Below are 25,451 nucleotides of genomic sequence, written 5' to 3' on the forward strand. Positions count from 1 at the left end.
CCAAGTATATAGGAGGCCGGGGTGAGAGGCTCACAAGGTCAGGGACAGCCTGGGCTACATAGCAGGACCCTGTTTCAAAAAAAAAAAAAAAAGGAAAAAAGAAAAAAGAAGAGGAGCAAGAAGCCATAACACACAAATAAAAACAACCCCCACAATGGTAAAGAGTGAATAGATTCAGTGTGCAGATATACAACCATATGACTTAATTATTTAATAAGAAAATAAAAAAGACCCTGGCTTTTTACAGTTGCCTCTGACTAACAGGTACCACTTTCTTGTTGAAGATCTCTGTCTCTGTCTCTCTGTCTCTGTCTCTGTCTCTCTCTCTCTCTGTCTCTGTCTCTGTCTCTCTCTCTCTCTCTCTCTCTCTCTCTCTCTCTCTTTTCTCTCTCTCCCTCTCTCTCTGTATGTGTGTGTCTGTGTCCCCCTCTGTGTCTGTCTCTCTCTCTCTCTCTCTCTCTCTCTCTCTCTCTCTCTCTCTCTCTCTCTTATCTCTCTTTTTCATCAATGTTAGGAAAGTTAGAATTTCTGGAGTCCAGCAACATGGGAACCCTGAATGAGGTCAAGATTTACTCTTTGAGACTGACTGTTTACAAACCACTGCTTAGTTAGTGTGAACTGCTTGTTCAGAGCACCGTCTGCTGGACAACGTGGGACATTGCAGAATTCTCTACCTAGTATATGCTGTAAAACAAGAGAACTGCCAGAATGTTAAATATACATAGTAAAAACTACATATGTGTGGATATCCACTAATTGCAAAAATATGTGAAAAAAATCAAACTCATATCCTTGTGAATATGACATTTTAGTATAAAATAAGGTCGGTCTGTGGCTAGACACTGTGGTTTTGCAGGGCTCTGGGTTGGTGACAGTCACTCTGTGAGCATCCTACCCTGTTTGCTGCCTTCCTACTGCCTCTTTTTACGGTCAACTGCTGTCTCCAGGTGGATGTTCCCAGAAGCAGAGTTGTCATCCTGGGAGGCCTGTGGACTTCTGTGACAGCTGCTATCTCTTGGCTCTTACAGGCTGCTTAGGTGTTTGCTGCAGTGCCTCCTCCCACTTGGGCAAGAAAATACCAGGCAATCATCAGCGTTCATTGTATACTGTAAAACCAGGGAGAACTTATCGCTCCAAACTAGAAAAAAAATCTTGCCGATCAGTGTGGCAGCTTGGGCAGCCGTTTAGACACACATGCATTATGTCTGTGTGTGCATGTTGCTGTGTGCGTTCAGTGTGCACACTGCACACGTGTATTTACATCAATCATATCCATAACTATCTGTACTCCACCTTAGTCTGTTCCCCAGCAAGGCTCAGTGGCTTTATAATCACAAGTGACTCCATAGAAACCAAGCCAGGCCTCCTGGTGCCTGTCCCAGTGTGTGGAGGGGAGGGAGGGAGGGAGGGAAGGAGGTAGAGAGAGAGGGAGAAGAGAGAGAATTAAAGAGGCCTCAGAAATGGGGTGGAAGAACAAGTGAAGAGAAGGGAAGAGTGAATAGTGAATGGAAGTCTGTCACTGAGCCACCACACTAAGCACTTTGCACACACACACAGTCCTAACTCACCCGGTGTACTAAACACTTCATACCGTGTCTCTCTGGCACGGTGCTGAGTAAGCACTTCACATACCCTGTCAGCATCAAGCAAGACACACACTGTCTCACTGAGCTTCACAATTCTCCAAGGGAGAAACCATCCTCTCGCTTTTAGAGACATGGAAAGTAGGACTCTGAGAGTTTCAGTGCTGTCTCCGTGGTGACAGCACCCGTAAGCTGCACAGCTGGGATCCGAAGGCAGGTGTGAGCAGAGAGCCATCTACACCAGACTCCCAGGAGGAGAAGAGAGTCAAGAAACAGAGGAGGAGGGTGGAGAGGAAGGGGTCAGGGCCATAAGTATCAGTGGGGGCTCCTTTCCCCGGGGGAGTTGCACTGGGAAGACCTCCAAGTGTGCTGTGTGGGTGGGCGAGGCTGCCTGAGTGTATAAAAATCTACCAGTCCCAGGAGTTTCTGAGGTGGCTTTCTGGAAATGCTTGTCTTCAGATGCTCCTGGAGGGCGAGTGCAGACACAGGAACACATGGACAGACAGACAGACAGACAGGCACACACACACACACACACACACACACACACACACACACACAGACATCCACATGGTGTGAACATGTAAAAGCAGAATTACTTGTTAACTCAAATATCCCTGTAGTGTTATTACTGCCTTGTAAGAGATACAGTTTCTGTCACTGCACAGTTGCAAGAGAAATCTTGATAATCAGTTTCCAAGGAAAGAATAAGAAAAAGGAATGACCACATAGTGGAGGAGGAGGTCCCCCTCGGTCTTAGACCTAGGGGAGGGGAATAGGGTGAAAGCGGGAGGGAGGGAGGAATGGGAGGATACAAGTGATGGGATAACAATTGAGTTGTAATCTGAATAAGTTAATTAAATTTTTTTTAAAAAGAAAAAGGAATGAATAAATTCCACACCGTAGCCATGGGTCAGCAATCAGCTTGCGTAAAGTTGAAAAGAGGAGCTGAGCTACAGTGAGGGGAGCCGAGTTACCCCGTGAGGCCTTCTCCAACACTGTGACACTAGGGGACAAGGCCAAGTCTAACTCGTTTCTTACCCATACAGATGCAACAAAGCAATATCCGCCTTGTTATTCTTGTAAAACCTGCAATGGATCTGAAACTCTCTGCACTTCATGTCCAACAGGTGAGTGTGTAGGGGGAGACGCGGCAGCTGAACCCAGGCAGCGTCATCTCTCCTGCACATTGGTGGTGACTTGTGTTCAAATGCACAATACTGGCCCTGTCCCATCGTCCCCTCCCATCACTGAGGCTCCTGGGGACACACACTGGAAACCAAAGAGTGACCAGCAGTAAAAAAAATGGGCATCCTGGGGCAAAGAAATGCTTCTTACTCCAAAAGCAAGATGAAGCGATGGGTTGTCTCGGCCACAGAATTTGCTGGAATCTGTGGGTACTCCAGAGTTTTAGAATCCCTTGTTCTTTTATTTAAGACAAATGAAGTTAAGGTGGAGGAGAAGCGTAGAGATGAGAGCGTTGCCTGTGGTCTCCTTCAGCGATCTGCTAAGTGTCGACAGGGGAGAGGGTGGGTTGGAACAGAATAGCTTGTTTCCTTAAAAACGGGGCACAAATAACTTCTTCAAGATAGATTGTCTGTGTAGTGCATTAGGAGAGTGTGATGCTCCCACAAAACCTGTCACTAGGGCTTGGAGAGATGGCCCAACACCATGGATAGGAACACACACTGCTCCTGCAGAGAACATGAGGTCAGTTCCTGGCATCCATGTCGGGTGGGCACTAGCACTCATGTGCGCATACACACAGACACATGGACACATAATTAATAATAAAATAAAAATACAACATCAAAATTTATCATTAGAAGAGCCAGGTGGGAATGCACAGTGTTGTTAATATAATCAGCCCCTTATTCTCCAGCAATGTGTTCCAGTACTTTCTACCACCATCCAAAACAACAATAGAACCAAGTCTTATGTGGACTGTTTTTCCTATGCATGCATTCCTATGATAAGCTTGAGTTTACAAATCAGACACAATAAGAGAATAACATCAGCTAATAATAAAACAGGGAAATGTAACAATACTCTAATAAAAATGTTTATAACTTCAGAACCTTTACCTCTGCAGCCTTCACTTCATATTTTGGACCCAGGCTGACCTCAAGCAGCTGAGACTTTGGAAAAAAGCTTCAGTAAGGAGCTGTTGTAGCGAGATCAGACACAAAGCAGCATTTGAAACGATAGACATGTCAAAGCTGTGGGCACAGAAGCAGCCAAGGCCAAAAACTGAAACAAGATGATTTAGAATGTTACGGTTGAGATGTTTTTTAAATTTTATTTATTTGTTTGTTTGTTTATTTTTTTAAACCTGTATGTAGGTCTACATACATGTCACTATGTAGCCCTAGCTGGTTTGGAACTCACTATCCAGTGCAAGTTAGCCTCAAAGTCACAGAATTCTGCATGTCTTTCCCCTTCCAAGTGTTGGGATTAAAGACACACACCACCACATACCTGGCCCTATTTTGTTTTGTTTTGTTTTTAATTCGTATTTTATTTATTTATTTATTTATTTATTTATTTATTTATTGTTGTTTTGAGACAGGGTTTCTCTGTGTAATAACCCTGGCCATCCTGAACACGCTTTGTAGACCAGGCTGGCCTAGAACTCACAGAGATCCACCTGCCTCTGCCTCCTGAGTGCTGGGATTAAAGGCATGCATCACCACACCCAGCTTTATTTGTTTATTTATAGGGTGTGTATGTGGTGTGGGCCAGAACATGAGCATATGTATACATGGGAATGTGAAAGCCGCAGGTCAAACTTGGGTGTTATTCCTCAAGGTGGCCTGGCAACTTGGTTGGTAGGGTTTTGCTTTTGTTGTTTTGGTTTTTGGCTTTTGGCTTTGGATTTGAAGCAGGTCTCCCATTGGTCTGGGGCTCACCTATTTGGCTAACATGATTGGATAGTCAGTGAGTCTCAAGGATCTTCCTTTCTCTATGTCCTTAGTCCTAGGATTACAAGCACTAGCTACCACGCCCAGCTCTTTATATGGGTTCTGGGGCTCAAACTGTGTACTTACCCATGCACAGTAAGCACTTTACTAGATCTCACAACCTTTTTTATCTTTATTACATTCATTCATTCATTCATTCATTCATCCATCCATTTGTAGGGTTATGTGGGTGTGCACATGCCACGTCATGCATGTGGAGGCAAGAGGACAGCTTACAGGAGTTGGTTCTCTCCTTCTCCATGTGGTCCTCAGGGCTTGAGCTCAGATCATCACGTTGGCAGCCAGCACACTTACCTGCAGAACCATCTCACCAGCAAGCACCCTTACCTGTGGAACCATCTCACCAGCCCAATTTTGTTTCTCGTTTTGTTTGTTTTTTTTTTTAAACAACACTATCCACCTTTCTGATTAAGCACACATAGAAATGGGACATTGTGTTCAAGGAAAATATGTCTGGAAAAGTTGCTTCTATGTCAGTCTTATCCATCACAGATGTGGGTGGAAGGCAGGGAAGGGGACCCCAAGGAGAGACTCACATGTGACTGCATAGATGGCAGGATTGGTCATAAGGGCAAAGGGAAGCCCCAGAGTGACCAGTAACCAGTCTAATGTCACACTGTGTAAAAAAAAAAAAAAAAAAAAAAAAAAAAAAGCAGGGCGAAGCTCCCTATGGCCAATGACTGTCCTTCCCAAAGACTTAACTAAAGGATGGACATTTTACAAGCCTGAAATACTATTCCAAATACCTGGACTTTGGAAAAGGTTAAGAAAATAATAACGTCTCTATGGGTGTGAGTCCTCTGACTGATGTGTTTGCTGTCAGGACTGACCATGATGACTCTTCTCTGGCCTCATGCCCGGATTTCTAGGTACATACCTTTGGCAGCAGACCTGTGTTTCTTCCTGTCCTCAAGGAACTTGGGCCTCAGTTGGGAGTGGCAGCTGTGAAAACTGTACTGAGGACTGTGTCTCTTGCTCTGGAGCTGACCTTTGCCTAAAGTGCCGGAGTCAGCCAGAGGAGACTCTATTCCTCTATGATGGCAGATGCTACCACAGGTGCCCAGAGTAAGTCTCCTCCCCCACCTCCCTCTCCTCCTCCTCCCCCTCCTTTTTTCTCTCCTCCCCCTCCTCCTCCTCCTCATTGTCGTCAGCCTCCTCCCCCCTTTGACTTGCTGCTCCTACTCATTCTCCACAGTTCCTTGGAACAGCTCCGTCTTCTCCATGGAACTCTCACACACAGAGAACCCACATAAGTGATGCTTGAGACATCCACATCTCTCTGAGACTTGTGAACACATACATTTTTACCTCTATGACAATAGGCATATGACCTGAATTGCACAGCTTGGTGATGTGTTCTTAGAAGAACACTGTTAGGCAATTTCATCACTGGGTAAGTGGCACACTGTTCTTATGCAAACTTAGATATCATAGCCTCCTACACACAGCATCTAAGTGGTGTGGACTGTCACACATGAGTCCCTTCATTGACCAGAACATGTTTGCGTGGTGCCTGGCTATTCTTTTCCCACCTTGTGTCCTCAGTTCTCTTCTGCATCGTGAACAGAGCTGTGACTCGAGCCTCTCCTGAACTTTCAAGTAGGTGGGTTATGAATTATAAACAGTGCCAGTAGCTACTTGTTTGTCAATTGCTACCTTTTTCTCAATCCTTCCATTAAAAAGCCCGTTAGTCTCCAACCAACAGGCTTCATCTATGAGGGAAAAGACCAGCAGAGCAGAAATAGCAAATTTAGCAAGAATGACAATTCTCCCACAAGACAATTGGGGAGGCCCACATTGGTGACTTTGGTGGCACCTGGATCACCAGCAGCCCAATCTTTCCATTTTGTTCTTGTTCCTTCCTTGGCTATCTGGCTCTGTCGAGCCTCAGTTTGTATTGTCTACCTCAGCTACAGCATCACCACCCCACTCAGTGACAAGTAGCTTAAGCAATAAGTTCTCTCTCTCTCTCTCTCTCTCTCTCTCTCTCTCTCTCTCTCTCTCTCTCTCTCTCTCTCTCTCTCTCCCTCTCTCCCTCTTTTCCTCCCTCCCTCCTTTCATCAGACTTCTTTCCAACGCCATCATCGAGATGTATCACTTTCTAAGCCTGTCTTTAACAATAAGGATGAAGAGTGGTCATCTGCCCTTATCTTTGGACCGTCCCAGGGCCTCTTAGTGATACCTAAGACTGCACAGTACAAAACCCTATGTGTAACTACTCTACTCTTTTATGCCCATGATAAGGTTCAATTTATAAATGAATCATACTGAAAGACTAATAAAATAGAGCTATTATAGCAGTATAATGTAATAAGGTATATAGATGTAGTCTCTTCTCAAAATATCTTATTGTACTGTACTCTCTCTTTGTTCTGTGACACTATTCCTGAGAAGACACAAGCAAATGTCCAATCACCCCAGTCAGGGAGCCAATGATAAACCAAATTATGACATTATCAATATCAAAACTTGGTAGATGATAAGTTTATTGAAGTTATTTACAGTAGTATGGATGAAAGGTTACTTACAGGAGCATAGACAACTCAAAGGAAGCTGCATTATCAAAAACCCAACCCAGAATGAGGTGATCACTTGTGAAACCTGGAACCCTGGCATTCTCTGTATAAAGACAGGCTGGCAGATAGGCAGGTCGGAGAGTCTTCTTTCCTTGACAGGCTTTACCATGTATTATATAGCTGTGGGGAAGGAAGGACTTTGTATAATTAGTCAATTTCAGGGGCTTTCTGGGACTTCTGAATTGTTTATTTTCTGAAGTTTAATGATTCTCCTTTCAAATGTCTTGAGTCAAGGAGCTACCCTTGGGGATAGAAAATTTCAGTTTGGAGTAAATTGCTTCTTTAGGGTGATGCTTAGCATTAGGCTGCTATTTGAATGTGAGCACTGGAAAACCACCAACAAGCAATCTGATAACAGATCCAATTGTTGATGCACAAGTACATATCACAACAAAAATGTATATGTTGCATTGAGAGGAGCCTTGCAGAATCCTTACAGTCTAGTAGGTCAAGTTTAAACCAGTCAATGGCATACTTATTGAGAAAGGAACGCAAAGTGGTGAGAGAGCCCTGAGGGAGATGGGGAAGAAAAAACAGCTATAGTTTTTGAGTACTTGTGATGTCCAGCCACTGTGCTAAGAGCTTTGACTGTACCATCCCTAAACCCTCACATAAGTTCCATTGTTTCCTCAGGAGTGGCACAGCATACACATCATAAGACAGAAGTGAGGCTTGGAGATGCCCTTCCACAGTCTCTGCTCTGTCACTAGCCCGTACCACCTTGGAATTGAAATCATTGTCATGGCTGTTCCTCATGCAGTCACCATTGCCTGTTCTCCACTCTTTCTTGGTTTCTTCATACTTAGGAGACAATTTGTTAAAGTAGGAAAAGAAGCACTTTGCTTCTCTCTAATTAGCTGAACATTGCCCATAACTAGCATCCACTTACTCACAGTCTGGGTTGATCTATTCCATTTTTTAAGCAATTTCTTAATTTTTTATTTATTTCTATTTTATATGTGTAATAAGTGTTTTTGCCTGCATGTGTATGTATGTGTATCGTGTGGGAGGGGGGGTATCTTCAGAGGCCAGAAGAGGGTGCCAGATCTCTTGGTACTGGGATTATAGATAGTTGTGAACCACTCTGTGGATGCTGGTTACCAAACCCAGGTCCTCTGAAAGAACAAGAGATCCAATTGCTGAGCCATCTTTCCAGCCCCTGGGTTGAACTACTCTTATGGAGTCATAGGATGTTAAGGTAACCAGCAGCCAAAATACTCTGTAACTTTTGAGCGGTAAGAAAATCTAGAGAACGCCTAGGGAGCCCTTCATACTATAGAGCACAGTTCTGTTCTGATGAAGTGACACCATGACCAAGGCAACCTTTTAAAAAGAAAGCACTTAACTGAGGCCCTTGCTAACAGCTGCAGAGAGTTATTCTGTTATCAACATGGTGGGAGCAGGGCAGCATGAAGGCAGACGCGATGCTGGAGAAGCAGCTGAGAACAGCACCCGATCTACAGGCGGCAGGCAAAGCTATGGAGGCAACGCTGGGCCTAGCATGGGCCTAGCTAGCATGGGCTTCTGAGACCTCAAAGCCTGTGCCCGGAGAGACACACTTCCTCCAACAAAGCCATACCTCCTAACCTTTCCCACTCGACCACCTGATGCCTAAGCATTCAAATATACGTGTCTGTGGGGCCATGCTCATTGAAACCACCACAGTAGGTGTTCATTACAGAAAATGGTAGGTTTTGAGCTTTTTCAAACCTACTTTACTTGGGGTTCCTCAATGCTTATACCTCCCTCCCTTCCAACCCACCTGTCCTAGATAGGAGAAGAAAGTGGTTAATGGGAACAGGAGAAGTAGACCTTTTTAGGCTACTCCTTGGAGTGATACCACTTTACAGTCAAGATTCCAGCAGACCTGTTAAACAGCAAACCGGCAATTCAGCTAAGGTGACTGCAACCGCAGCAGGTGGAGCCCGGGTCAGCAGCCAGAGCCTCTAAGTGTCCTCTGGCACAGTTCTTTCTAGTAGTATTTCAAAGCAGACCGATGAATAGCCGAACAATAAGAAGCAATGCCAAGACCAAAAAAGCCACATACACACACACACACACACAAAATTCAGAATCCGTACTAAAATGTTTATCAGTTGGCAAAAACCATGCCCATGCAAGAGGTGGCTCCTCTTCTAATGGACAAATATCACCTGCTCTCTCACAAGTCTCTTTCCAGTAGAAAAACACCTCACACCCTCACACAAGTCTGTTTCACATCCCACACTGGGATCAAAACAAAAACACGTTTACATCCACTACAGAAAATCGTGCATAGTGACCCGCACATATTGTTGTGATTATTTAGTAGGCAACAAAAAGTGCGCAGGAGGCTGGGACAGAAGGTTTATGAATTTGGGGTCAGCCAAAGCTGCATAGCAATATTCTGTCTCTGGGGGGTCAGGATGGGGTGGGAAAGGCAACAAAAAAGGTGTGATCAAAAATCACCAAATATGAGCAAATTCAAAGCCCTGCTGGATGATAAAATAAATATTTTCTTAGCATCCAGCTGTCACTGTCTTAGATTTTTGTAAAATCCATGTGAAGCTTTCAAAGCACATAGCTTTTGCATAGTGAGTATTTATCTGGGACACACATTTTTGATTATAAAGTACTTTGACTTTAAGAACTGCATACACATGGCCACTTTTGTCTTTGAGAGTCTCACCATAGACCACAAGCTGGCCTCAAACTGACAATCCTCCTGCTTCAGCCTCGAACATGATAGCATTACAGGTGTGTATATCATGTTGAAAGAAATATTTGTTGTATTTTTTAAATGTCATTTTTTTATTGTGAGTAGTCTGTGTCTGCCTGTGGGTCTATGCACAAGAGTGCAGAGCCCAAAGAGGCTAGTGGCTTCAGGTCTTACCCATGATGGTGAGCCCTGGTGTAGGCGCTGGGAACTGAATTCCTCTGGAAGAGCAGTAAGTGCTCTTAACCACTAAACCATCTCTCCAACCCCAATATCGGTTTTCTTAAATAGAAATAAAATGAAATAAATCATTTTTTTAAAACAGTGATATAAATACTAGTAGATCTGGGCAAAGTGGCACATGCCTTTAAGCCCAGAAGTTGGGAGGCAGAGGAAGGCAGATCTCTGTAAGTTCAAGGCCAGCCTGGTCTACATAATGAGTTCCAGGATAGCCAGAGACCTGATATTTGAGATGGCAATAATAATAATAAATAACAAATATAAAAAATAAATGCTAGTAGATAAATTTCTTTCTGCACAAACAAGAGGACCTGAATTTGATCCCCAGAATCCACATAAATGCCAGGTACTGAGACACAGACCTGTCATCTTGATGGTGAGGGAGCAGAGACAGGAAGATCCCACATCCCTCCCACCAGCCAGTCTAGCTGAAGTGGCAAACTCCAGATTCAGACAGAGAGATTCTGTCTCAAAAATAAGGTGAGAGTGGTAGAAGCCTCAGTGTCAATTATTGGCTTCCACACATCCATGCACATAGTATGAACACATGAGCACATATGCATATGCTATACCACACACACAAATAAAATATAAAAAGAAGAAACATAGTCCCAGACCCCTTCAATGGTAGACAGTGAAAGATGTTTCCAGACTCAGAGCTGGCTTGAAAGCTTTATTAATGTGTGTGTGTGTGTGTGTGTGTGTGTGTGTGTGTGTGTGTGTGTGTGTTAAAATATTTTCTGTTGTAAAGACTTAACAGAGAGAAAAGACAATAATGGTTTGGAGATAAGTCAGGAAATGGCAAGGTTTTAGATAAATAAACTCCTTTAAGCAAACCAAGTTCCCAAAGAAGATGCCCACCGCTTTCATGATAGTTTTCTAGACATTCTTTCCCTCAGTGAGTCTTGTGGGTTTAGTTTGACTGGCAAGGGCATCAGCCTTTCCTTTTGGTCTCAATCCCTTGGTCAGCAGCTGAAACACACCTCTAATTGATCTAAGTGCAATCTCCTTCTCTTTCCATAGGGGCTTCTATGCAAAAGATGGTGTTTGTGAACACTGTAGCTCCCCTTGCAAAACATGTGAAGGAAATGCCACCAACTGTCAATCTTGTGAAGGGGACTTCGTCCTAGACCATGGGGCGTGCTGGGAAACTTGCCCTGAAAAGCATGTGGCTGTGGAAGGAGTCTGCAAGCACTGTCCAGAGAGGTGCCAGGACTGCATCCATGAGAAAACTTGCAAAGGTACCTGGAAACATCCTGATGGGAAAAAAATTACTCTCTCTTTTGCACAAAGAAACACATGAACAATGTGGAAGGAATCGGCCAAGGGTATTTCTTTTTGCAGAAAGGTATGCTATGACCAAAACTGGTCTAGCAAACAAATCTGATAGGTCTTTATCCTAGTGTAAGAGTACTGTGGCTTTCCCCCTATGGCTGAAGTCCAACCTCACAGTCTTTCACAGTTACCTAATTTTAAAAGAGTTTGCAAAAAAATAATGAGGAGGAGGAGGAAAGAAGGGGGCAGGTACTTGGCCTCTTTGGATCATCAAGTTTGGAGGATGTGAGAAGAGGCACGGGGCAGCTCTTTATAAGCAAAAGCTTTACTAGATGCAGAAGATAAAAATATTTGAATTCCTTTGCATAAAATTTTTTACATGGAGAGTGAAATTTGTGGCATATTGGCCCTTAGTGGATTGCTTATCTTTGGTAGAAAACTAACAAACCAACGAAAAACATTCTTAGAGTTCCAAGGGGACCCTGGCCCTGAGGAGCCACTGGCTGGGGCCAAAAAAGTCAGTTGCCACTTTCAGTGAAATTCATCATCTGCTGGCCTAGAATTGAGGAAGTTGAGAGTGAGATATACTCCTCCCTCTGTGGGCTCTGTAGGCTCTGACAAACGAGTTCTTGTAGATATGTTCAACTCGCACCTCAAAGGGAATAAGTGACATTTATTCTGGAGCTGGGTATGAATGACCATGGCCTGGGAAAACAAACAAATTCAAGTTACACTACACGCCATGGTCCAATGTGACAGGTCCGTGATGTTTTCCTAATTAGAGCAAAAGGAAGCCATAAATCAAAACACTGTCAAAAGCACTGGTGGCTACAACAGGTAGGAGGGTTACAGCCAAGTGAGGAAATCTCTGCTGTAGACCTCACATGTCACCCCATAGCAATGGTAGTTTGGGGGTTGGTAGAAGTTAATGGTCTGTTAAGTTTACACATTCCAAAACAATTTACCTGACAGTCACAGGACATTAGGTCCAACACAGAGGCAGTCAATGGGCTGTTATGGAGCTAAAGAAAGCTCAGGATAATTATATTCTGGATCTACAACATTCCAACACTCCATAGTAGTAAAGCCCTAATCAGTCAACTGTTCTTGTGGAATTCTTAGCACAGCTGTTGCTTTTTCTGAGAACTTCAGTTCATACAGAGCCTCACCCAGGGCACTCGAGTTAGAGATAAGAATCTCAAAACCCCACTTCAAGGTCTTGTAGGAGAGACTGGTCTGTCCCAAATGTAAAAAGAAAAATCACAGACGTGACTGAAGAAAGAGTTATAAGAAGATATGAGAGAAAATGTAGATGGTGCAGTGAGTAAAGGCGCCATGTGGTGGAAAGAGAAAACCAACTCCTGCAAGCTGACCTATGACCTCCGTACTTGCCTCATAGCAGGCACAACCCCCACACATATACATAAGTTTAGTCAACTTTAAACAAGAATAATGCTATGGTTTGAACAGACGTTTTTCTTTGGAACAAGCTGCCAAGAAAAGGAGATTCAGTCCTGTGCAAAGGATTTATGGAGTATGAGCTACGGAGTTTTCCAAACCCATCCTCAATAAGAGAAACTAGCAAAGTAACTAGCAATGCGTTCTTCATGCTGAGTAAACATCTCTCCACAGATCTATCCTATCAAATAATGAAAAACTAACAAATCCAACAATTCCCAAGCTTCGTGCTATATGAAATCAAGTTTGGAGTACTGGACACAATTTCAAAAATTTGCAAATACTTTCCAATTTATTTATTTTTCTTTTAGAATGTCGTACATTGACTGAATAGTGTGTACTTACATTCCGATGCCTCCCTCTTTCCTCTCCAACGCCTTCAGTGTCTTCTCCTTCTCACTCCTACACTACTCGTGATTTTTTTCTTCTAGGATTATTATAGATCATATATACTATATATATTAATGTTATATATGCACATCCAATATATAGTCTATAATGTGTATATATGCATATATTATATATTCTACTGAGCACACTTAGAGTTGTTTTATGTACATGTGCTTAGGGCTGACTACTTGGGTTTAGATAATTTATTAGGGGCTAGAAAAAGACTGGTTCATATTCCCTCTCTCTCTCTCTCTCTCTCTCTCTCTCTCTCTCTCTCTCTCCCTCCCTCCCTCTTTTTCTCTCTCTCTCTGCAGCCATTGCCTGTAGTTTTTTATATATGGATGGGACCTTGTGAAATTTTCCATGAACGTACATTTTTTACGTATGTGTGTTTGTGTGTGTGTGTGTGTGTGTGTGTGTGTGTGTGTGTGTACGTAAAGTGACATTTACCTTCCCTTCGTCTTCTCTCTGTATTGCTGTCTCCCACAAGTTCAGATCTCTACCCCATTTTTCCATTCACAGCACCTATATCCTTCCAGCCGCTTCTCTAGAGCTCCCTCTCTCCTCACCATGACCCTTTCAATCTTTCCTAGCTTCAGTAGCTCCTTTGGGTCACATATTGCACTCTAAAGAGTCAAAAAAAAAAAAAAAGGAATCTGCAAATATGAACTAACATATAGCGTTTGTCTTCCTGAGTCCAGGTTATCTCACCCAGTGTTATAGTTTCCAGTTCTCTGTGTTTACCTGCAGATTCCATGGTCTCATTTTTCTTTGCATCTGAATAGTATTCCAGTGTGTGGATGTCATTTACTCATCAACTGATGGACATTTAGGCTGTTTCCATTTCCTAGATATTGTGAGTAGAGCAGCAGTGAGTGAACATGGCTGAGCAAGCATCCGTAGAGTAGGATAGTAAGTACCTTGGCCCTATGGCAAGGAGTGGTGTCAATGGACCATATGGTAGGTCTAGTTTTAGCTTTTTGAGAATTCTCTACCCTGATTTCCATAGAGGCTCTACCAGTTTTCATTTCTACCAACAGTGAGTGAGGATTCTCCTTTCCCCATGCCTGTGTCAGACATTGTTGTCAGTTGTTTTTTGTTTGTTTGTTTGTTTGTTTGATATTAGATAAAGTTTCAAAGTAATCTTAATTATGCATATCCTTGATGGCTAAGAATGCTGAATACTTTTAAAATATTTCTTAGGCATTTTTAGTTGTTCTTTTGAGAATTCTCTGTTCAGATCTATAGCCCATTTTTTTTAAATTAGATCACTTGTTTTCTTGATTCTTTGTTTGTTGGTTGGTTGGTTGGTTTGGGTTTTGTTGTTGTTGCTGCTGTTGTTGTTGTTGTTGTTGTTTTGCTTTGTTTTGGTTTTTGGTTTTTGGGGTTTTTTTTTGGTTTTTTGTTTTGTTTTGTTTTGTTTTTTGGATCCTTTGGTATATTCTGGATGGTAATCCTCTGTCAAATCTACAGCTGTTAAAGACTATCTCCTACTCTATGGGTTTCCTTCTCACTCAACTGATGCCTTCCTTCGCTGTACAGAAACATTTTAGTTTATGAAGGCCCCTTGTCATTTGTTGGCTTTAATTCCTGGACAAATGAAGTCCTATTCAGAAAGTCCTTTCCTGAACCTGTATCTTATAAAACACTGTCAGTTTTCTTCTTGCAGTTCCACTGTTTCTGTTTCACAATGAGGCCTTTGCTCCACGTGGAATTTATTTGTGTGCAGGGTGATAGGTATGGGTCTAGTTTCATTCTTCCACATGGAAACATTCGGTTTCCCCAGATCTTTGAGCAATGCCTCCAGGATCCCCACTGGCACCATTTCCCACAACACCGAAACTTTTGGCACCTAAAAGGTGCAAGGCTGCTTCAGCAGATAAATACAAGATCATTTAATCAGGCCACCATGTGTGCCTCCCCTCCCAAGGTAGGGATTGTTAGATATTAGGATATAGCCTTGCTGGATAGGGAAAGGCTAATGTCAGCCTAGGTCGAGAGATTCAGAGAGCTGAGAAATGGGCTAGCCCACCACAAGAGTAATAAATTCTTCTGAACAATTCTTGAGGATAACCTACCATTTCCTCCTTTCCTCAGAGTGCATGCCTGGCTTTTTATTATACAATGACATGTGCCATCGGTCCTGCCCTGACCACTTCTATCCTGACCTACACCAGTGTGTCCCCTGCCATAAAAACTGTCTGGAGTGCAATGGTCCCAAAGAAGATGACTGTAAGATCTGTGCTGATTCTTCCAAGGTTCTCTATAATGGGCTGTGCTTGGATGTGTGCCCTGAGGGAACCTACAAAGAAGAAGAGAATGATGAATGCAAAGGTAAGGATATCTGGGTTGCATGACTAAGCAAAGAAGGCTGGAAAGCCTGTCCACACAAAGCATGTTTTAGGGATGCCATAGTACATAGCCACAGCTCTTAGCCTTTCTCCTCAAGGAGGCCAATTTTGAATGAAAGTTCATTTATAAAATACATCATTCATTAGCTTTGAGCATATGTATATGGCTAGTCACAGATCACATGGCCCTATTAATGGCACATGTCCATCAAAAAGGATTCTTCATGTAAAGCTTTCCAACAAAAGATGAGTTTTTAAAGCCTGTCTGTCCTTGGGAGTTTAAGCCACCAATGAGTTCATACACTTAGTAAAGGATGCCATGGAGGACTTCCTCCATGCCTGCCATCTCCCTTCCTCCTCTCTTCTCGTCATGACTGCCCTCCTTCCCTTCAGCTCTTCCTATCCCAAGTCCCTATTCATCTTCCATTTGGCATTTCTGTCACTACATATCCCAGAAGGGGACTTCTGGAGCAGGGAGGAAGCAGAGTAGTAAAGCCCTGGCCTAGCCTTACCCAAGTTCTGCATTCTACCCTTAGTGCTGCATGAAACAGTAGAACAAGAAAGGAGAAAGAGTATGCAGTTCCTTAGGCCTCCTTATTTTCAAATGGACATTCATCTTTTTTTAGTCTGTTTTTAGTTGCCAGAAAACAGACAAATAAATTGTCCATTTTTTAGACAGGAAAGCCTTTTAAGAAACTGGCTTTTCTAAAACCCTGGGCTCGCTTTCCACCATCCCTCAGTCCCTTGGGCTGAACTGGCAAGAGCATTTGTCAAGGGCCTACATCCCCATCCTGGTCTGTCTCCCCCCCATCCTCCAGATGGAATCTTACAGTGCTGCATAAGCTGGCCTTCCTCTTGCCTCAGTCTCCCAATCACCATACCTTGCTGATTCAATCATCTTCTAGATGTGATGCTTAATATCTTTGGTCCCAATTCCCTGATGCATAAAGAATGAGATGGTAAGAGTAGGAGTCAAGCCTATCCATCCAGGGAAGCTGAGGGGGCCTTCTGTGTGCTGCCTTGCCTGCTACTCCAGGCCTGGAGAGCGATACACACAGAACCCCTGCCCTCACAGAGCTTGTGTTCTACTTGGAAAAGAAGGTGATAAGGACAGTAAGTCAAGAGAAGAATGAGACAGCAAAGGGAGGGTAGGAAAGGGGACAAGGAGGAACTGAACTTGGAGAGGAGTTCTGGGTGATAGCACCAAGAAACAGAGGGAGCAATAAATGTAGGAAGCCGTCTTCCCATGTCTACAAGGAAAGGATTCTAAGTGGAGGGAATGACGATTACTGAAATCTCTAAGAGTAAACTGCCCCGTGCTGGTTATCTAATGCATCAGCCAAGCAAGCACCTGCTGTATGCAGGCCCTCTCACACAGGCATTGTGCGTTACTAATGAACACCAGAGAGGCCTTTGGCCATTGGGCAATCACAGTGCATTCCAACAACTGCTTTACTCGTGATTAGCTTGAGGTATTCTGGGAGATAACTGAAGGACCATAGCAACAGGGGCTTTGATGGTACAAAGGCCATATGCTGGTGTGCAAACTTCCTCATAGTGTTGGGTGGCCATGACCCTTGGCATAAAGCCCTAGAAGTTTCCAGGAAGAAAGAAATTAATTTCTTAGACGGGTGGCCCAGCCTTGTACATCTCTCACCCCCTGCTTGCCTGCCATGCCCACAGATTGCCCAGAGTCCTGCCAGACCTGCTCATCAGCTTGGACCTGCCTCACCTGTCAGGAAGGCCTGACACTGGTCCATGATGTCTGCACAGCACGCAAGGAGTGTGCAGCCATCGAGTACTGGGATGAGGGTTCTCACAGGTGCCAGCCATGTCACAAGAAGTGCTTCCGCTGCTCAGGGCCTGCTGAGAACCAGTGCTATTCCTGCCCTGGAGAGACTCTTCTTCTCAGTAAGTTATAACACTCATGTCCAAAGCCAACTGTGCTGTTTCTCCCTCTGGGAACCTCTCCCGGGCATGCTGCCTGAAGTCCAGTGCTTGTTGACTTCTTTCTTCCTTCCTTTCTCCATCCCTCGATCCCCCTTCTTTTTCTCTCTCTTTCTTTAAGTTTTTTTCAAACCTATAGAAAATAGACAAGATGGGATGGGAAAAGGAACATCACACACTGCCCTGTGCCCACCTTCCCACTACTAATCTTCCTCCTCATCCTCCTCTGCTGTACAAGTATTTGCTAATCCACAATCTACCTTTTTCTGAAACCCTGAGGGTGAAGTTAGACACATCGCAGTTTCTTTCCCATGAGCATTCTGCTGTATGTTTCCGAGCATAGAGACACTTTACTATACAGGTTATTGTCAACTCTGATAACTTTGTGTTAATGCAGCTCTTTAATATGCTATCACCGGGCTAGAAAGATGGGGCAGTAGTTTAGAGCACCTGTTCTTTCAGAAGGCTCAGGTCTGATCCTCAGCACCCACAGTGGTTCACAACCATTGTAACTCCACTTTCAGGGCATCTGATGCCCTCTTATGACCTCTGAGAGTTCAGGAATACATGTGGTACACATACAAATATGCAGACAAACATTGATACAATAAAATAAAATAAATAAGTCTGAAGTTTTAAAAATATACTGTTCATATTAAATGGTCCCAGCTCCTCTTTAGGACAGGGTTTGGGTAAGGTCTGTATGCACTACCTTTCATATCTTGTCGCCTTCTTCAGTCTGGAACACAGCTGGTTTCTGTATTTTATGTAATGGACATTTTAGAAAAAAAAATCAGTTCTTATTCTTCCCTTTAAGTGGGCAAGTGGCTCCTCCATGTCCTAATGGTGGGTGTTCCTTCTCAGTATTTGTTGATTAATTAATAATCTTGACTAAGTGTGGTGGCACATGCCTATAATCCTAGTACTGGAGAGGCTGAGACAGGAGGACTTCAGATTCAAAGCCAGTTTGGGCTACATATAGTAAGATCTCATCTCCAAAAAGTGAATAAGCCGGATATAGCTGTATAGGCCTCTAATCCTAGAACATGGGAGGTAAAGACAGGATTATCTGCAGTTTAGGACTAGCCTTAGTTTTGTAGGAAGTTTGAAACCAGCCTACATGAGACCCTGTCTCAAAAATAGTCAACCAGTTAACTAATTCAAAAGAGATGAACACAGGGAAACCCAGAAAGTATTGGCATGTTTTCCCAATCAGCAGCATAGACCTCAGAGGGAGATATTCCTGGTCAAAGTAGGTGGCCAGTTTCCCCTTCTTGGAGAGATGTCATCAGCAAAGGTGTCAGTGGTACCCTGCTACATACAGGCTCACCCATCCTCCATACCATTCTGGCCTCTCACAATAGGTGACGCGTGGAAACAACAGTCTTCTTTGCCCATTTTAGGTTGGCAAACTTCTTTCCTAGAAGTTTTTTCTCATAAAAATAGCCCTTCTGACAAGATCTCTCACACAGTCTCACCCGTTAGGACATTCTTTTCTAGAAATGACCAATCCACAGTCGCCTCAGATACCTTCTTACAAAAAGGAAGACCTCTCATTAGTGAAGGCCTTCCCTTAAGCTGGGAATGTACTGCCCCCACGGGGTGGGCACAGGAGTTTCCCTGGCCTGATCCTCCCACACTCACTCCCTCCTTCCCACACCACCAGAAACAGGCTATTTACAAACTGTATTGTTTTGAGAAGACCAATTTGTAGTAGACTAATTATGCTCTCTCTCCCTGAAGACGTCACACCTTCATCCCTGAGTCTTGCAAGTGTACATTTTGTATGGGAAAGAGACTTTCTAGCTGTCCTTAATGAACACCTTGGCATAGGGAGGTTATCCTGGCTTAAACCGATGAGACCAACATAATCAAGGGTCTGACGAGAACAAAATTCATAGTAAATGTATGTTGACAATCAGAGCAACAGAGGATGCCCCTTAAAGAAAAAGGGTTCCCAAGCTCATGAACACAGATGTCCTCTAAAAGTGGACTAGATAGATAGGGGAGAAACAGATCCCACCTACCCCCAAACAACCTCTAAAAGGAACACAACACTACACCAACTTTAGATTTCTGACCTCTATCAGAGTGTAATGATCAGTTCCTGTTTTAAAACCACAAAGGTGGTGGTCAATGTTATAGCAATAATAGAGAACCTGAGAAAAGGTCCCCGACAGTGCTCAGCTGCCGTAGCCACTTGGCAGCCTGCACTTTCCATTCTGCCTACTGTGTGGTCTGTCCATGTTGACTTCTGTCTTTGCTGCTCTCAACCATCCTGTGAGACCACATCTTACTCTTCATGCAATGCCTTCTTGACCAAATAGGGAAGGTGTGGGAGCCATAGGTCAGGCTAGCTGGCAAGACCGACTCTTTTCCTTCTTCAACAGACACTACCTGTGTGAAAAACTGCCCAGACGACCACCACACTGACAAGGACAACCACCAGTGTGTGCCCTGCCACAGCTCTTGCAGGACCTGCGAAGGCCCACACAGCATGCAGTGCCGCTCCTGTCGACCTGGCTGGTTCCAGCTGGGCAAAGAGTGCTTGCTGCAATGCCGGGATGGGTAAGGAGTTCAGCTCATTGGCATTCTGATGAGGAAAGTAGGGCTCAGAACACAAGAGAGCCGCAGGAAAACCTCCCTGCTAGTAGGGAGCAAATATGAACCAGGCCACAATAAAGGGAGAGAAAAGGGAACGCAGTGTGAGAAAACACTCTAAGAAAGAGTGTAGCATCAGACTGACTAATCATCCTCCGGGGCACTGGCCTCACTGACAATCCAGAGATACGTATAATTGCAAAGCAGAGGAGTCCCTCCTCCCCCCAGAATGACCCACTGCATTAGTAGAAGGTTTGGTTTTCTTCCAGTTTGAGGGGGTGGTGCAGGTTCAGGGTTGATAGGCAAAACCTAAGCAGTAGGTTGCCATCTCCAATTACAAGCCATGGACTCAGCAACTCACCAGATCTCCACAAATGCACAGTATCCACAATTTACAGCTTTTGTTCTAAAAGCTACCTTTACACTGAAATGAAAGGCTAATATAAAAGCATTTTGTGAATAAAGACGCTTTTTTTTTTCAGCTAAGAAAAACTGCTGGTGTGTGTTTCAAGCAGGTCTGCCTACAAACACGCCAGGATGAAGGCGCGACTGGGCCATGCCCTCGCCAGCATTCCACACTCCCGCCCAGTCTTTCCCAATCAGAAACCCAGGTCTCTAAGTGGTTCCAGACACAAATTGAAGGACCTTGCCTGGATGTTTTCACCTCAATTGGTGCCTTGCTTCAGTCCTAAGCGATGCCTGCATATCTCACTTATTTCAGTGCTGTATGCTGGTTCATGTTTCTGTGCAGCTCACTCCCTCACTCACTCATGTCATCCACACACGTTAGTGTAAAAGCACCTTGTAGCCTTGGATAAGCTGAGTAAATGCCCAGACTTTGTACTTCAAAGGCTTACCCTTGTTCCAATATCTTCTCATGAAAGAAACATTTTAAGTTCCTGGAAGGAAAACATCTCTTATGTTTCATGTGCGCTACCACACACACAGCAACTCTTCAGCAATTTTTTTTTTTTTGCAAGAACTAGCCATATGCATTAAAGGAAATGTGATCCTGCCAGGCAAGAGCAGAGACGGGGCTACTGGGGAAGTGTCTAAAAAAAGAGCTGGCTCCCACAGGGAGAATCTGCATCTTCCTCAGATGTGGCCACTATCTGCTCCACTGCACACACCCAAAGTATTCACTCCTGTAGCTAAACGGAATGCAGAGCATGCCATTAAGGAGATGATGTTCTACCTTACGTGAAGTTACCAGAAGGAGTGGGGGGAGGGGAGAACCAGCTGCCATCATTCATTTAACTGGAGTATTAGTGAGGAATGAATTCTTTGGCAAGATCAGTGTTCCACATACGTAAGAGTGTTGGTTAAATGTTTTCTTCCTGAACGGACAGATGTATAATCCTCTGCACCCTTCCGCAGTGTGTAATTATTTTACTATTAACCTCCTGGAGCGTTCTTTAAGGCTCAAGTCTCCATGCTTAAGAAATCCTCTTCAAGGCTGTGAGGACTCACCAAATTTCCCTCTTAAGTTAAAACAAATCGTCCTCATAGTAAGTGGCCTGTGGAGTCGTAATATAATCCAGCAAGCTCCTTGCTGTCTTTCTTTCAGCATCATGCTCTGACAGTTTTAAAACCTACTTTGAATGGATGTTTTCCACTCATGGTTCCTACTGGGGCTTTGCGTCTTAACATTGCAACTGATGGATCTTTTCACTATGCTTTTACTGTACAATAATCTCATGAGGTGGACATTAGTGTCGTCCCCTCCCCCCATTTTACAGAAAAGGAAAGTGAGACTGAGAGAGTTTAGCTGACAACGTCACATAGCTATAGAGCTACTGATGTACTATGGAGTCAGGACTACAGTCCTGTTTTCTAACCCTACTCCTGTGTTTTCCTTCTGTTTGTGTTGTCTCTTGTCCTTCTCACTTTACTTTTTTTTTTAGTTTGATTTCTCTTCCTTGTATTGCCTCTTCAATACCTCGGTCATCCTATGGACTAATTGGAGTCATTCTTCACTGTGGATGCACAGACAGTGAAGTGAGGATTACCGTGCACAGCTGGGTCACTGGGGTACAAAGTGACTCTTTCAGATCAGACAGAGACAGAGAGAAGGCTCAGCACATACATAAGCATGGTGTTCGTTCCATGTGTTCACTGGGCTGATTTACCACAAACCAGGCTTTGGGGAGGGGGTAGAGTTTTTGCAGCAAAACCCTTGAGGTTAGTGTGGTAATTCCTAGGACTTGTTGATGCCCAGAAAGGCAGACACGAATTACACCACCTCTGCCCACTTCCTAAGACCTTGTTCTGATTTGGAAGGTGTGCTTAGCCAATGCACTGCTGTGTTATTTTGAATGATCGCATTTGGAAGGTTGAGGCAAGATAATTGCTATGAATTTGAGGGCAGGCTGGAATACAATGAGAGTTCAAGCACAGTCTGACTGTGCATGGGAGATTCAGTCTCCAAAATGAGGAGGAGGGGGAAGAAAGGAAAGGAAAGGAAAGGAAAGGAAAGGAGAAGAAGGGATAGGAAGGGATAGGAGAAGGGGAGGGGAGGGGAATGGGAGAGGAAGGGAAGGGAAGGGGAGGGAGGGGAAGGGAAGAGAAGGGAAGGGGAGGGAAGAGAAGGGAAGGGAAGGGAGGGGAAGGGAAGAGAAGGGAAGGGGAGGGAGGGGAAGGGAAGAGAAGGGAAGGGGAGGGAGGGGAAGGGAAGAGAAGGGAAGGGGAGGGAGGGGAAGGGAAGGGGAGGGAGGGGAAGGGAAGGAAAGGGAAGGGAGGGGAAGGGAAGGGGAGGGAGGGGAAGGGAAGGAAAGGGAAGGGAAGGGAAGGGAAGGGAAGGTCTTCCATCCAGGGTGTGAGTCAGCAAAGGTTAATGTTAAATCTGAAGACAAAGAACAGGCAGTGGTGGTGATGGTAGCCAAGGCTACACAGAGAAACTCTGTCTTGAAAAACCAAAAAGAAAGAAAGAAAGAAAGAAAGAAAGAAAGAAAGAAAGAAAGAAAGAAGGAAGTAGAGTTAATGTCCAGATACTGTGCCATTTTATACATGAGACTTATGTACACATGATTGTTGGTGTCCAACTGCCAATCCCCCTTGGATACTGAAGACATCTGTATATACCTTCACTCCCCTCTTGGTTTCAGGTATTATGGAGAAAGCACCAGCGGTCAGTGTGAGAAGTGTGACAAAAGCTGCAAGGCATGCCGGGGCCCACAGCCAACCGACTGCCAGTCTTGCGACACATTTTTCTTTCTCCTACGCTCCAAGGGACAGTGTCACCGTACCTGCCCTGAGCACTACTATGCAGACCAACACTCACAGACCTGCGAGAGGTGCCATCCCACTTGTGACAAGTGCAATGGTGAGAATATGCCTGTGCTTTGCACATGAAAATGGACATTTTGCCCCTCCTCTCTCTCCCTCTTACCATCGTATGGGGGTTCCTCAACTTTTCCTCAGGCCCATTCAGCATCAGCACAGTCTGTCCACTCTCAGATTCCACAGCATCCTCGCTGCCTTTCCAGTTTCTTGTCTTTTGATGCTGACACAGACGTCTCTTCCTCCAGGAGGGCTCTTTATCTACTCCCAACTTCCTTCTCCGCCTATACAATTTCAACACTGTAAAAATTCCTGAGAAAAACAAGGAGAAGGGAGAAGGATTTGTTGCAGCAACTCGTGATTGCAGAGGCTTCGGTCTGCAGTCAGCTTGCTGCACTCACTGCTGAGGGCCCGTGGTGGGACAGAACATCATGGCCTCAGGACCATGTAACAGAGCACGGAAGATCAGCTCACAGGAGACAGGTAGCAGAGATGAGGACAGGGGAGGAAAGCCGACCCGTACTTCCAGAGCCTGCCCCAAGCACCCTACTTCCTCCAATTGGCCCTACTTTTCACCATCTCCAAAGAATGCCATTAGATTATGGATCCATCCACTGATTAATTGCCTCCCCAGAGTCTGTCCTCTGGAGACCAAGCCCCCAGTACATGAGCCTGTGGGGACGTTTCATTTCAACCTGTAACACTGCTGATAGCACCTATCAAGGGAAATCCATTTATGTTCACTGGTTTTAAAACTCCCTATGAGCTGGCCGTGGTGATGCATGCCTTTAATCCTAGCACTCAGGGAAGTCGAGGCAGGCATATCTCTGTGAGTTCAAGCCAGCCTGGTCTACAAAAGCAAGTACAGGACAGCCAAGGCTGCACAGGGAAACCCTGTCTCAAAAAACAAAAATCAACAACAAAACATAAACAAACAAACAAACAAACAAAAACCCCTAAGACATCTACCTCAGGCTCTCCCAAGTTCCAGCATTGTTTTTTCCAGATGTCTGCTTGTGCCAGAGATCATAAAATCAGTGTCGCTGGGACCACCATTCAGTGACTGATGACTGCGGTACCTCAGTGTCATCCCTGGTACTGCTCTGTCCCTTGCCTCCTACTGAACCCACCTACCTACAGCACAGTTGAATTTTCAAGTCTTGTGGACCCTTCTAAGTACCCGTGTTTGTTAGGTGTCCTTCTGGATTCTTTTTGTTGTTGTTGTTGTTGTTGTTGTTGTTGGTTTGCTTTGGTTTGGTTTTGGATCCTTAAAACAGAATTTCTCTGTGTAGCCTTGGCTGTCCTGGACTTGCTCTGTAGAGCAGGCTGGGCTGGAACTCAGAGAACCACCTGCCTCTGCCTCCTCGAGTGATGGGATTGTCCTTCTGGAATCTTACTGTCCTCACTTCCATACCCAGGATCCCTTATCAGGCCTGGGCCTGGCACGTCCCTGGGGCCCTCTGCTGCCTCCCATAGATTATCCTACACAGTCACTCTAAGACTTCAATGTACTTATTTCCCAGTACCATATTTCCTAGAAAATATGGTCATGCTGAATCCATGTGACAGATGGTAGTGCACACTCCTGTTCTCCTTTTCAAAACAGCCCTGGCTTGCTCAGCCCTTCTAGACATTTTTCATTTCTAACTGACCTTCAGATGTTACCTGGCACCACATTAATTTTTATTATCCTAAGTTTAACAAAATAAAAAACATTTTAAGCAAGTATATAGTGAACAGACTTTCCCTCCAGAGGTTCCTATCTTACCCATGTAAAGATGTAGCCCCAACAGTCATTAAACACATGACACATCCTCTCAGCACACGCCCCTTTTCTATTTTTAATGGTGATTAGGGAGGAGAAATAGAATAGATTTCATGGGTGCACTGGGGGGGGAGGGGGAAGACTGGTAAGATCAGGTGGGGAGGAGAGAGGAGATAGGGATGAGAGAGGAGCTGGAGAGAGAGAGAGAGAGAGAGAGAGAGAGAGAGAGAGAGAATTGAGGGGCTTTTGAGCGATGGTATACAAACCTAGTGCAGTGGAAGCTTCCTAACATATAGGAAATCAATCCTAA

General features: G+C 44.4%; 1 protein-coding gene across 3 annotated transcripts in view; it reads left to right on the forward strand.

Moving 5' to 3' along the window:
* PCSK5 (proprotein convertase subtilisin/kexin type 5) overlaps positions 1–25,451 on the forward strand; it is a 440,201-nt gene that overhangs the window by 400,802 nt on the left and 13,948 nt on the right. For 2 of the 3 annotated variants that reach the window (XM_084770008.1, XM_084770010.1), the window contains 7 exons: positions 2,633–2,713; positions 5,434–5,629; positions 11,099–11,316; positions 15,296–15,532; positions 17,233–17,460; positions 19,887–20,064; positions 23,202–23,419. In XM_084770008.1, coding sequence (XP_084626134.1) covers positions 2,633–2,713; positions 5,434–5,629; positions 11,099–11,316; positions 15,296–15,532; positions 17,233–17,460; positions 19,887–20,064; positions 23,202–23,419 — 1,356 coding nt within the window. The remainder of the gene's footprint in view (positions 1–2,632; positions 2,714–5,433; positions 5,630–11,098; positions 11,317–15,295; positions 15,533–17,232; positions 17,461–19,886; positions 20,065–23,201; positions 23,420–25,451) is intronic. The other variant, XM_084770009.1, reaches the window with a different exon arrangement.

This window comes from Acomys minous (genome assembly GCF_964271855.1).
Source record: "Acomys minous genome assembly, chromosome: 2".
Lineage (NCBI taxonomy): Eukaryota > Metazoa > Chordata > Mammalia > Rodentia > Muridae > Acomys > Acomys minous.